The sequence below is a fragment of the Erpetoichthys calabaricus genome, chromosome 18 (assembly GCF_900747795.2).
Source record: "Erpetoichthys calabaricus chromosome 18, fErpCal1.3, whole genome shotgun sequence".
Lineage (NCBI taxonomy): Eukaryota > Metazoa > Chordata > Cladistia > Polypteriformes > Polypteridae > Erpetoichthys > Erpetoichthys calabaricus.
In genome coordinates, this window is record NC_041411.2 from 46090660 (window position 1) to 46104330 (window position 13671).

The 13671-nt window shown below is 39.5% G+C and overlaps 1 protein-coding gene across 1 annotated transcript in view; it reads left to right on the forward strand.

The window, feature by feature from the left end:
- Positions 1-1049: 1049 nt before the first annotated feature.
- The window catches only part of lztr1 (leucine-zipper-like transcription regulator 1), a 51959-nt gene continuing 39337 nt past the window's right edge, over positions 1050-13671 (forward strand). Inside the window, exons 1-9 of the mRNA XM_028825249.2 lie at positions 1050-1445; positions 6217-6279; positions 6364-6420; positions 6523-6602; positions 7777-7885; positions 10337-10420; positions 10748-10805; positions 10967-11106; positions 11752-11953. Coding sequence (XP_028681082.2) covers positions 1297-1445; positions 6217-6279; positions 6364-6420; positions 6523-6602; positions 7777-7885; positions 10337-10420; positions 10748-10805; positions 10967-11106; positions 11752-11953 — 942 coding nt within the window. The 5' untranslated portion in view covers positions 1050-1296. The remainder of the gene's footprint in view (positions 1446-6216; positions 6280-6363; positions 6421-6522; positions 6603-7776; positions 7886-10336; positions 10421-10747; positions 10806-10966; positions 11107-11751; positions 11954-13671) is intronic.

Below are 13671 nucleotides of genomic sequence, written 5' to 3' on the forward strand. Positions count from 1 at the left end.
AATCAGGCAGTCACTGTTTCCTTCAACTGATCTCACTGACCCATTGGTTTTTATAGAAAAATGAAGACATATTTGTTAGTTTATAAATGCTTACTATGTTTTGTTTTTTATTAATTCACTTTTTCTGTGGAGTCTGCTTTCTCAGTTGTATCTGAATACAGACAATTAACATTGAGCAGTGCAGACACCTGCACAAATGACTCTGAAAGGAAAAAGCTACTTCAGGTTTACCCAACTGTGTGCTTAATAGTAAATAATTGTCTCCTTAACCAAAACGTAAAAAAAAAATCTTACCCATATAACACATAGAAAGTCTTGTTTCATTCAGTAAAATATAGCATAGTTTGAATTTTCCGTGTGCTTGTGAAAAATATGGAAAATAACGGCTTGCCTAACTGAGGTAGAAATTCAATTAAAAGAAGAAATTGGTTGGGACCTGAGGACTGAACGTTGAGAACTACAAACCTAGATAAGACTTCTAAATCAAGCAACTTTTTTAATCCAAAAAAGGTTGTGAAGACGAGATTTTTTTTCGTGACTTGCGACCTCGGCTTGCTGGGATAGACTCCAGCGTTCCCACCGCGACCCTGCTCTGTACTAAGCGGGCTTGGAAAATGGTATGGTTTGGCACTAATCATCCACATAAACCAAAAGACAACGAATTATTTTCGTTCAAGTCATATATTCTATCTCTATCAATAATAATATTACTATCGTATTACTAAACATAAAAAAGCATGTATTGTATGCCTTTGTACCTTCGACATTTAATAACACATCATAAACGTCTGGATATTCATTATTTATCTACGTGTAATGTATCTTCTTAGTTAGCTGTTGGGCATTTCTTCATTGTCATTTTACGCAATAAATCCGGCTGAAAGATCCACCAACATGGGTAACTCCGTCTCCGTGCCCACGAACAAGCCGGTTCACTGAGAATGGGCTATACCCAGAGAACTTTGCGGCTCGTCCGAAGCCTGGGTTTTGTAGTTTATTGTGCATCTCTTCTAAAGGCTTCTGGGGAGGAAATAAACTACAACTCCCTACTGTGCGATCGGCAAAGGTCAATGTTTCCACTGGTGATAGTTTAATTCACATATCGGGAACATTTTAAGTACGATTTTACAGGAGCAGAAATGTCTAGGATTAATGTGAAGGTGTCGTGCTTTAGGAGACAACACAGTATCATCTGACTGCTGTACAACGCTGGCAGGCGGCTTCAGAACTTGCTTTCTTTTCCATAGAGTTTCATTTTTATTATGAAGATACTGTATTTCACGGTTTCCGGGAACCATGTCCTGTAAGTCCAAGGTGGCCCCAAGTGTAGAATTTGACCACAGTTGTTCAGATAGCGTCGAATATCTTACGTTAAATTTCGGGCCCTTCGAGACCGTTCACCGATGGAGGAGACTTCCGCCGTGTGATGAATTCGTAGGAGCCAGGTAAGTGCTAGCTGAGCGCATAACTACCGTCTGGGTTGCTGAAACTGGAGCCAGAGATCGATTCTGTGCAGCTTTAACAGTCATACTGCAGCTCTGTGCGTGTCTGTGTTGTACGAAAGATCCGTGTATAATATCTGAGGGGAAGGAGTGTGCACAGCGTTAGCGTCACTGCGTGCATACAGTGTGCCAAAGAGTGAGAGATGTACAGTGCGTGTATGCAGTGGGAGTAGGAAAACCACCAGTTCAGGGGTGTAGGTGCTTCATTCGCGGGAGGGAGCCGTAGTTCGTATGTACACCGAGTGTTATGTTAGAGGCATCTGCAGTGAATTAATCTGCAGAATAAGGGAGTTTTGATTTGCACTGTTCGATTCTGATTATTTCCTATGTTACACTCATTTATTAGCCAAGTGTGCTTGCCTACACAAGTAATTTGACTTCGTTTTTTGATGACACTCCAAATATAGTTACACGACAGACCTGCACACTATTGATAAATGCAATTTGAGATAAATAAAAAACAAAGAATGTATACAGTATATATGCATACAATGCACAAGGCAGCGCAGAAATACTGAATTTCGCATTAGCTATACAGTGCATCCGGAAAGTATTCACAGCACATCACTTTTTCCACATTTTGTTATGTTACAGCCTTATTCCAAAATGGATTAAATTCATTTTTTTCCTCAGAATTCTACACACAACACCCCATAATGACAAAGTGAAAAACGTTTACTTGAGGTTTTTGCAAATTTATTAAAAATAAAAAAATGAGAAATCCCATGTACATAAGTATTCACAGCCTTTGCTCAATACTTTGTTGATGCACCTTTCGCAGCAATTACAGCCTCAAGTCTTTTTGAATATGACGCCACAAGCTTGGCACACCTATCCTTGGCCAGTTTCGCCCCTTCCTCTTTGCAGCACCTCTCATGCTCCATCAGGTTGGATGGGAAGCGTCAGTGCACAGCCATTTTAAGATCTCTCCAAAGAAGTTCAATTGGATTCAAGTCTGGGCTCTGGCTGGGCCACTCAAGGACATTCACAGAGTTGTCCTGAAGCCACTCCTTTGATATCTTGGCTGTGTGCTTAGGGTCGTTGTCCTGCTGAAAGATGAACCGTCGCCCCAGTCTGAGGTCAAGAGCGCTCTGGAGCAGGTTTTCATCCAGGATGTCTCTGTATATTGTTGCAGTCATGTTTCCCTTTATCCTGACTAATCTCCCAGTCCCTGCCGCTGAAAAACATCCCCACAGCATGATGCTGCCACCACCATGCTTCACTGTAGGGATGGTATTGGCCTGGTGATGAACGGTGCCTGGTTTCCTCCAAATGTGATGCCTGGCATTCACACCAAAGAGTTCAATCTTTGTCTCATCAGACCAGAGAATTTTCTTTCTCATGGTCTGAGAGTCCTTCAGGTGCCTTTTGGCAAACTCCAGGTGGGCTGCCATGTGCCTTTTACTAAGGAGTGGCTTCCGTCTGGCCACTTTACCATACAGGCCTGCTTGGTGGATTGCTGCAGAGATTGTTGTCCTTCTGGAAGGTTCTCCTCTCTCCACAGAGGACCTCTGGAGCTCTGACAGAGTGACCATTGGGTTCTTGGTCACCTCCCTGACTAAGGCCCTTCTCCCCCGATCGCTCAGTTTAGATGGCCGGCCAGCTCTAGGAAGAGTCCTGGTGGTTTCGAACTTCTTCCACTTACGGATGATGGAGGCCACTGTGCTCATTGGGACCTTCAAAACAGCAGAAATTTTTCTGTAACCTTCCCCAGATTTGTGCCTCGAGACAATCCTGTCTCGGAGGTCTACAGACAATTCCTTTGACTTCATGCTTGGTTTGTGCTCTGACATGAACTGTCAACTGTGGGACCTTATGTAGACAGGTGTGTGCCTTTCCAAATCATGTCCAATCAACTGAATTTACCACAGGTGGACTCCAATTAAGCTGCAGAAACATCTCAAGGATGATCAGGGGAAACAGGATGCACCTGAGCTCAATTTTGAGCTTCATGGCAAAGGCTGTGAATACGTATGTACATGTGCTTTCTCAATTTTTTTTATTTTTAATAAATTTGCAAAAATCTCAAACTTTTTTCACGTTGTCATTATGGGGTGTTGTGTGTAGAATTCTGAGGAAAAAAATAAATTCATTTTGGAATAAGGCTTTAACATAACAAAATGTGGAAAAAATGATGCGCTGTGAATACTTTCCGGATGCACTGAATGTAGGAATATTGCAAGATAAGGGGGCCGGTTGGTCAAGGACATCTGAATTAACTAACCATTTGTGATTTTCCCTGCCCACTTCATGACTCTGGAATTGCATAGTTTCTGTAGGTTGGGAAGACTGAGATAGATAGATACTTTATTAATCCCAAGGGGAAATTCACATGGTACCGTTGTTCATTTTGGCATGCCGGACTATTCGTTGTAGCCTGTTCTTGACATGTTTGTTGGTAATCCAAACTACGCTGTTATGGATGAGCTTAGATCAAACGCGGTGATTGCTGTGTAGAACTAAATCAGCAGCCCCTGTGGTTACTTCAGCTGTCGCAGGAAGTACACCTGCTGCTCTGCCTTTTTTATGGTTGAATCAATGATGAACTTCCGTGTCGAGTTCCAAGTAATTATTGATCCCAGAAAAGTGAAGGTTTCTATAACTGACACATTATTGTTATGGGGGGGGGGGGGATCTTCCACTGTTCATTTCCACAGTTTTGAGTGTGTTTAGCTCACAAATTGTTCTGACCACACCAAAGGGCAAGCCGCTCAACCTACCTTCTGTATGCAGACTCATCACCATTTCTAATGGTTGTGTTGTCCACATATTTGAGGAGTTTGACAGAGGGGTCCTTAGAGGTGGTTTCGTTCATATGGATGTAGAAGAGCAGTGGAGAGAACACATACATATTGGTGGCAGCACCCATGCTGATTCTGTGGGGGCCAGAGGCAAGTTTTTTTCCAGACAGTGAAATGAGTGAGTTATAGTGTGTAAGATGTGATAAAGAATGTGTGTGTTTATGGAAGTGAGAGAAAGAGCTGGAGGGGATGTTTACAAAGTATGTTTTTATGAGCCATGTGCAGTTAGTGAATGTATTGTAAACAAGAAAGAGATCTGAAGTGTGTTTGTTTGCGTGTGGGACAACTCCAGTGATTATAAACCGAGATCTGCATAACCTGTGTACATAATGGGAAAGAGAACAAGAGCAACAATGATTTCTGAAGAGTGTGTGTGTGTATAGCATATTTTATAAGAAGCCTTCATACTTGTAGACCTGTATGCTTTGTCAGTTCAAATGACATCTGAAAGTTCAGTTTGTGTTAGATCTGGTGTGCCACAGTCCAAAGACATGCAGGTTAGGTGGATCGACAATGCTAAATCGGCACAAGATATGTGCACGTGTGTGTGTGTGCTCACCCTGAGACAGACTGGTGCCCTGCCCAGAGAGTGGTTCCACCTTGCACCCTATGCTTCCTTGAATGAGCTCCTGCTACCCCTTGATGGTGGTGGATGGATGGACATCTTAGATCTGCTGCCCTTTTTTTCTTCCTATGATTCTGACTGCCATCTCTTGGTTCCTGTTGTCAGTTCTTTCCTTATGAGTTATCCTGCATGTAAGTCTTCTGCTATCAAGTAGTACATATAAAGACAGACACTTCAGATGCAGACTATGGAGAGGATGGTGAAATCTTGAATTAAAATAGTTGCTTTGTTGAGTAGTTTTTTCTTGTAGTTATGTCCTTCACGAACACGCACTGTGAACAACTTGCTTTGCCTTGGGAATCCAGTTGCTTATGGTCATGTGCAAAAGTGCAACCATGCATGTTCCTCACTACTTAAATAATTAAATAAATATGTAAAGAAATAAGCAATAAAAACATTTATGGCACATTTAATAATGTATGCTTATATGTTATTTTTATTTATATACTGTCACAATTTCACAACACATTTATTTACTGCATATTTAGTTTTGTCCAAAATATCCATCCATTTATAGAGTAAGTAGGTAGTATGAATTTTAATGTGTGGCCTGGCATGTTACTGCTAAGCCTCTTACCTTCTAATCATAATCTGTTTTATTCACACAGTTGAGTTTTTTTAGGTAGTCCTGGCTTCCTCTCAAAGACATTCATATTATTATTATATTACTATATATATTATTATTATTATTATATTTATTTATTATATAAATAAATGTGGGTTGTTAGTGACGGTGTCCTGTTTGAGTTGGCTTCTGTCTTGTTCTTCATGATGTCTGTATGGTCTTCTACTCCTAGTAACTTTGTATTGAAATAAATATTTCTGGACAAATGAGTGAATGAATAAGCTGAGCTATGAAGTAAAGAAAGAATCGTGAAATAATTGCCTTCTGTAACTCTTAGAAGGGATATAAAGCATTATCAGTGCTAGTTATGCTTAACAAGACACTGGAGTATTGACCAGTGTGATAGAATTGAAGTCTTCTGGTGTCGCCTTGTCAGTTTAGGGTTTAGTAGTTACAGATGTGAAGAAACAAGCAAGACTGAAATTCTGGAAGCATTGACCCTAGTTAGCTGCAAGACGAGAAATAAATCTTTATTAGGAAAGTTCCAGTTTCTTGGTTCTCTTGTAGGGTAATGAAATGCCTGTACACTGGATCTAAGATAAATAACGAGAGATGGATTCAGTAATGAGGGAATGGTGTAGGTCTTCTCCTACACAAATCTTTAACAGACGATATTTAATTTTTAACATTAATCAAATATTTTTACTTCTCTTTGCTTATTAGACGCAGTAAGCACACAGTTGTGGCATACAAAGATGCAATATATGTATTCGGAGGAGACAATGGGTAAGTCATTCTTTATGGCACCAGATGTTTTGTTGAACTTGACACTTAATATTTGAGGACAATATTTCTTGTTCCCCCACCTAGGAAGAACATGTTAAATGACCTGCTGCGCTTTGATGTGAAAGATTGTTCATGGTGCAGGTAGGGCTTTGGTTCATATCCATATAAAAGAAAATAACCCATGGCCTTTTGTGCCTACTTTAAAATGAAAATTTGTTCATTCCGTTCTCTTTTTTCATTTAGGGCTTTCACAACAGGAACACCCCCCGCACCCAGGTATCATCACTCAGCGGTGGTCTACGGAAGTAGCATGTTTGTTTTTGGTAAGTGAGCGTGTAAAGGGAGAATGTAATTATTAAATTGGTTGCTAGCTCTATATGCACAAACCATTCAATCGTTCAACTTAAAATCTTTCGTCGATAACATTTATCTTGTTTAAAATTGTCCAAAGTGTATCCAGGGCAAGATCCTACCTGCGTACATTGCAATCTAACTCCAGCGTCACCAAATTAACATCATACTGGACATAAATCATTGAATGCCTGTCAGACAGCTTTAGTATCACAGTCACTCCTAACCCGTTACCAGCTGTGTTTGGTGTCCTCCCAGAGGGGTAGAAGTAGAGAAGGACAAATTGATTGTAATTACCGGCACCACACTACTAGACGTAGACTTATCTAGCTCAACTGGAAGAACCCAACCCACCCTTTATAAGTCAGAGGGTAACTGATGTTCTATACTATTTGAAATTGGAAAATGTGAAATTCTCACTCACTTAGAGCATCTGTTCAGAACTTTTTAAAATAGGGTAAGATTTAATTAATAAAATTTTGGAATAAGCATTTATATTGGAGAAAAGGACATTCTCGCTTCTTTGTTGTCTTTTTTTTAAAGATTTGTTTTTGCTGTTGGCTGTCTCTCTCTCTCTCTCAGGCAGGGGTTGAATTCTGTTTTGTTAAGTTCAGCATGATTCTGCGTTATGTTATCTTCTTCATTGTATAAGTTAGACTTGATCATATGGAATGTTATTTTCTTCATATAAAATTAAATAAATAAATTGGGAGCTACAGCTTAAAAACCTAGTGATTACAATCTAACAAAATAACTCCAAGTCTGCTCATTCTGGCGTTCAAATGTCAGCTTTAGCAAGTGTTATATGAGTAAAGGCTAGATTCGGTGTGGGATATTATGATTTGTTTTAAGTGTTTGAAAAAGAAAAAAACACTACATTTTATTTATTTTTGGAGGCAAATTTTATTATTTTTGAGATATTGTTTGATTTGTTGTAATTCAAAAGATATCGGTTAGAACCAATGTTAGTCCTGAGTATTTAATGCTGTCTTTAAGAAGGAAATCACAGTTACTATCTTTTTTAAAACTGTAGGTACATACAGTGTGTACTATATATGTGAGTGGTACTTTGTATTTTTAGTGTTTGGAATTAAAGTTTAATGAACACTTCTGCCTGCATATTTGACAGATTTCTTTCATTTACAGGTGGTTACACTGGTGACATATACTCCAATTCTAACCTGAAGAATAAAAATGATTTGTTTGAGTACAAATTTGCTACAGGCCAGTGGACAGAGTGGAAGGTTGAAGGCAGGTATGAGCTCAGAAAAGACATTTGCTGTTTGACTTCATTCAGAACAGCTCCATTTTTTAATACTGAGTTATGTAAATTAGATTTGTTGAGTAGCCTGACAGATCGATAGTATACTTGGTTTTGTCTATATGATCTCCAGTATTATCTAATTTTATGGAATTTGAATGTTGGATTATTAATGTGGCTTTCTCACATAATTGAACAACATGCATGTTAGGTTAGTGATGATTATGGATTGTCTTAATTGTGGGTTTGTATGTATCCTGTGATGGACTGGTATCCAGTCTACGAATAGCTCCTACCTTGTATCCATTGCTCGAGGATAGGCTGGGATATTTGTTTGGCCGGAAAATGAAACATGATTTTACCAAATATATGGATAATACACTAGATTCTGCTTTATGTATTAAGTACTAGAACCATAGTAATTAGAACTATATCATTGCAGGGAAAGTCATTATAAAAATTCTAAGTGAATAAGTTTACATTATATTACAGTTTATATTGTTTTCTTCTATTTTATTCAGACGTATACGCTGCCATTTGTTGGATACAAAGATTTAAACCTGGCTAAAACAAATATTGGTTTAAAATAATGTCATATGTTTTTAGAAAATATGAGAAAATCATAGGCCATGGAGAACGACTTTCGGACGGCTTCGAGGAGATTCTGGTCCACCATCCGGCGTCTCAGGAAGGGGAAGCAGTGCAGTGTCAACACTGTATATGGTGGGGATGGTGCGCTGCTGACCTCAACTCGGGACGTTGTGGGTCGGTGGGGGGAGTACTTCGAAGACCTCCTCAATCCCATAAACATGCCTTCCAATGAGGAAGCAGAGCCTGGGGACTCAGAGGTGGGCTCCCCCATCTCTGGGACTGAGGTCACCGAGGTGGTCAAAAAACTCCTTGGTGGCAGGGCCCCGGGGGTGGATGAGATACGCCCGGAGTTCCTCAAGGCTCTGGATGTTGTAGGACTGTCTTGGTTGACACGCCTCTGCAACATCGCATGGACATCAGGGACAGTGCCTCTGGATTGGCAGACCGGGGTGGTGATCCCCCTCTTTAAGAAGGGGGATCGGAGGGTGTGTTCCAACTACAGAGGGATCACACTCCTCAGCCTCCCTGGAAAAGTCTATTCAGGGGTCCTGGAGAGGAGGGTCCGTCGGATAGTCAAGCCTCGGATTCAGGAGGAACAGTGTGGTTTTCGTCCTGGTCGCGGAACAGTGGACCAGCTCTATACCCTTAGCAGGGTCCTGGAGGGTGCATGGGAGTTTGCCCAACCAGTCTACATGTGTTTTGTGGACTTGGAAAAGGCATTCGACCGTGTCCCTCGGAGAATCCTGTGGGGGGTACTCCGAGAGTATGGGGTACCGGCCCCCCTGATAAGGGCTGTTCGGTCCCTGTACGATCGGTGCCAGAGCTTGGTCCGCATTGCCGGCAGTAAGTCGAACCCGTTTCCAGTGAAAGTTGGACTCCTCCAGGGCTGCCCTTTGTCACCGATTCTGTTCATAACTTTTATGGACAGAATTTCTAGGCGCAGCCAGGGTGTTGAGGGGGTCCGGTTTGGTGGGCTCAGGATTGGGTCACTGCTTTTTGCAGATGATGTTGTCCTGTTTGCTTCATCAGGCCGTGATCTTCAGCTCTCTCTGGATCGGTTCGCAGCCGAGTGTGAAGCGGCTGGGATGAGAATCAGCACCTCCAAATCCGAGACCATGGTCCTCAGCCGGAAAAGGGTGGAGTGCCCTCTCAGGGTTGGTAGCGAGATCCTGCCTCAAGTGGAGGAGTTCAAGTATCTCAGGATCTTGTTCACGAGTGAGGGAAGAATGGAGCGTGAGATCGACAGGCGGATCGGTGCGGCATCCGCAGTAATGCGGGCGCTGCATAGGTCTGTCGTGGTGAAAAAGGAGCTGAGCCGCAAGGCGAAGCTCTCAATTTACCAGTCGATCTATGTTCCTACCCTCACCTATGGTCATGAACTATGGGTAGTGACCGAAAGAACGAGATCGCGAATACAAGCGGCTGAAATGAGTTTCCTCCGCAGGGTGTCTGGGCTTTCCCTTAAAGATAGGGTGAGAAGCTCAGTCATCCGGGAGGGGCTCAGAGTAGAGCCGCTGCTCCTCCGCATCGAGAGGAGTCAGATGAGGTGGCTCGGGCATCTGATCAGGATGCCTCCTGGACGCCTCCCTGGTGAGGTGTTCCGGGCACGTCCAACCGGGAGGAGGCCCCAGGGAAGACCCAGGACACGTTGGAGGGACTATGTCTCTCGACTGGCCTGGGAACGCCTTGGGATTCTCCCGGAGGAGCTAGAAGAAGTGGCCGGGGAGAGGGAAGTCTGGGCATCTCTGCTCAAGCTGCTGCCCCCGCGACCCGACCTCGGATAAGCGGGAGACAATGGATGGATGGATGAATGAGAAAATCTTTGTTAATATTTATGTATATTTTAATTAACAGGTTACCTGTTGCCAGGTCAGCTCATGGAGCAACTGTGTACAGTGATAAACTGTGGATTTTTGCAGGGTATGATGGAAATGCAAGGTAAGTCAAACGTTTATGCTGGAGATTAATTTTATAGAAAAAAGTTAGATAGGGAGAAAAAATCTAAATTTTGTATCCAAAGCTACTGATTTTATGCAAATATGTAAATTTATTTTAAGGCAGATTTTTGGTTGAAATAAGAATACAATAAAATATGCATGTACTTCTATATAATATGCATGAAAATAAAAAATGTAAATAAAAAACAATTTAAAGTGATATTTTGCTGTTCATTTTTAGATACACATTCATTCTAAAAATCCCTATCTAACAATACATGATTAAAATAGTTAAAATGTTACCTATGTGATTACAATTTCATTTTAGGTTAAGTGACATGTGGACCATTAGCCTTCAAGACAGAGAGCAGACAAGCTGGGAAGAGGTATGGCACTGTTGTGAATAACGGAATTCTCGTGTTCACATTGCTATGTAGTACATCCATTCACTTCTGAAGTTTGTGTGGAAATTCAGTTAAGTTTACTTTCATTGAGAGGAGTAAAGTTAAAAAAATCTTCTTTTCTTTTTTTTCTTCTCTTTCCCTAGATTGAACAGAGTGGTGAAATTCCTCCTTCATGTTGTAATTTTCCTGTGGCAGTCTGTCGTGACAAAATGTTTGTCTTTTCTGGTCAAAGTGGAGCCAAGATTACCAATAATCTCTTTCAATTTGAGTTCAAAGAAAAAGTGTATGTCTGCCCTTCTGTATTTTAAGTACTGTAGATGCTTACATTAGTCTAACTAGTAACTTAGACATAACTTGTGTGCCAGGCTTGAATTTATATTTGAATAACTTTTCACATCGATGTGATTGACTATCAGAAAAACTAACCCAAAGCTCTGCTCTCTAGAAGACACTTGAATAAAAATCAACTGTTTTTGTGCTATCTTTTATATCTTTTGCCAGTAAACCTATGGGTTTTCCTTAAGAGCATTATTGCTTGCAAAAGTAGTTTTTATTATTTATTAATTATTAAAATGTAATTAAATCATTTTTTATTATTATTTATATTCATTAAAATGTTAGCAGTACAAAAAGAATTAAAAGGGACCTGAATGGCAAGTCGCCAAGTAGATTCAAGCCTTACTCCCTCAGATGCGGGGAAAAGGCTCTGGAAGCATGTAAACCTAAATTGTTTTAAGTAAGATAAAACTAGTAAAAGAGTAAATTAATACATTTACCACGGGTTGAAGGCTGTTACAAGTGCCTTAATGGCCAACAAGAAATATTTTGCATTGTACAATTTTAAAGCCACCTATAGGCTCCAACAAATCCTACTAATGACAAAACTGTGTTTTGGATTATATCAAAAGCTTGCTTTCTTTATCTGTAGCTGGACTCGTATTCCCACTGAACATCTCCTGCGTGGTTCACCTCCACCTCCCCAGAGGCGTTATGGGCACACCATGGTGGCATTTGACCGACATCTATATGTTTTTGGTGGTGCTGCTGACAATACACTTCCTAACGAACTTCACTGCTATGATGTTGACTCCCAGACTTGGGAGGTGATTCAGCCCAGTCCTGACAGCGAGGTATGTCAGCTGCTTGTTAAGTTTAAAGTGAAGCTGTTGACTTCAAATACTTATCCTATTAACTTAGGGAGTATAGACATTAACATAGTAATGTAACATGTTTTCATAATAAGGGTTAAATATCATTAATAACTTAAAAATCTATTCTGTTATGAAATGGCAATAATCCAGTAACCTAGTAAAGATAGGAACAGTTCAGTGAACCACTATTTTATTAATAGCCAGTACATATTTGACACACAAGTGCTTTTACAAAAGACAGTAGTTCTGGCTTTCCTATTTTTTGTTAGTTTATTAATATTTGTAATTTCACACACAGAAAAGAAAGGGAGTTGTCAATGTTTATACATTTATTTGTAGAATTTTCAGGGAAAAAAATAATTCTCCAAGTGGTGTCCTGCCTTCTGCTTGGTGCTGCTTGAAAAGTCTTAGGCTCCCTCTGCCTACAAAAAGTACTTATGCATTATTAAGTTAAATTAAAATTCCATATTTGTGAAATTTGATTACATAATGTGATTTTTCTTTTTCTTTTTTTTTTTTTTTTTAACTTAATGGCTTAGACCTGAAATACACGTAAATAGTGCTTTAATCAGGTTGGGTAACTTTCTTTTTCTGTTTTAAAAGGTGTGAAATAAATGGCTAGTGATTTTGTTTTAATTTAATAATTTAAATTTTTGTAACTTTTTTCTGGTTTAAAAGGTGTGAAATGAATGTCTAGTGATTTTGTTTAAATTTAATAATTGATTTTCTTTAATAAAAAAAGGTAATTCAATATTTTGATTATATAAAAGCAATGAACAAGTACTTAAGGACATTATGGAAATGCTGAATGAAATATTTTGCTAAATACATATAATTTAGTTATTGATAGACTCCTCATAAAAAAGGTTTACTCAAATATAGGAAAGGTCTTTCCTAGATGAAGAATTGTAAATATATGGCACCAATTACATGGTAGTGTAGTGCAAAATGCAGCAGTACCCAGGGGACTTTGAAGTCTCAACCCAGTTGACTTTAAAAATAGATGAAAGGTGAGAATAGGCAAGTAAATGTTAATGAGATATTTTGAACTAAACTGAACTGCACAGCACTGAATGTTTTCAGAATGTTTTCCTCTTTTGTTTTTGGCACTGGTACTACAGACAAAATACCTTCAATTTAGGTAATACACATTTACAATACTTAATTTTTAATGCATAATTAAGATGGGTGACAAAAGGCCTGTAGGTAGGATATGTCTAAAAGTAACTAGTTACATTTTTGTTTGCCGAGACAGTTTTCTTTTATAGTAAAATAGTTTTCGACTACACTGAAACGTTTATGTATTAGCTCTTTATTAATATGAGCTTAAGTTACATGTATTGCCATTTGTTAAAATATATACACACACACTACAGGTTAGTTTTAGAACTTCCACATTATTCCAGTTTTTATTGAAAGTTAAGCTGTTGAAATCCAGTGAATAACCTGAAATGGTACATACAGTAGGTATAAGGTTTAGTTAACTTCCATTACTGCAGAAAAGATGTCAGTCATTAACTCAATACTTAGTCCCTGAAAAGGCCTTTTTTGTAGAGCATTAGAAAAAAACATTGTTTTTCAGTTATTGTACTTATTTTTAAACCTTTGACAATTTACCTGTTTCCTTTGTACCATTTCAGATTTTTTGGAACAGCATAGCAACTTATGCATAGCCATAGCTAAAGGTCAAAATCTGA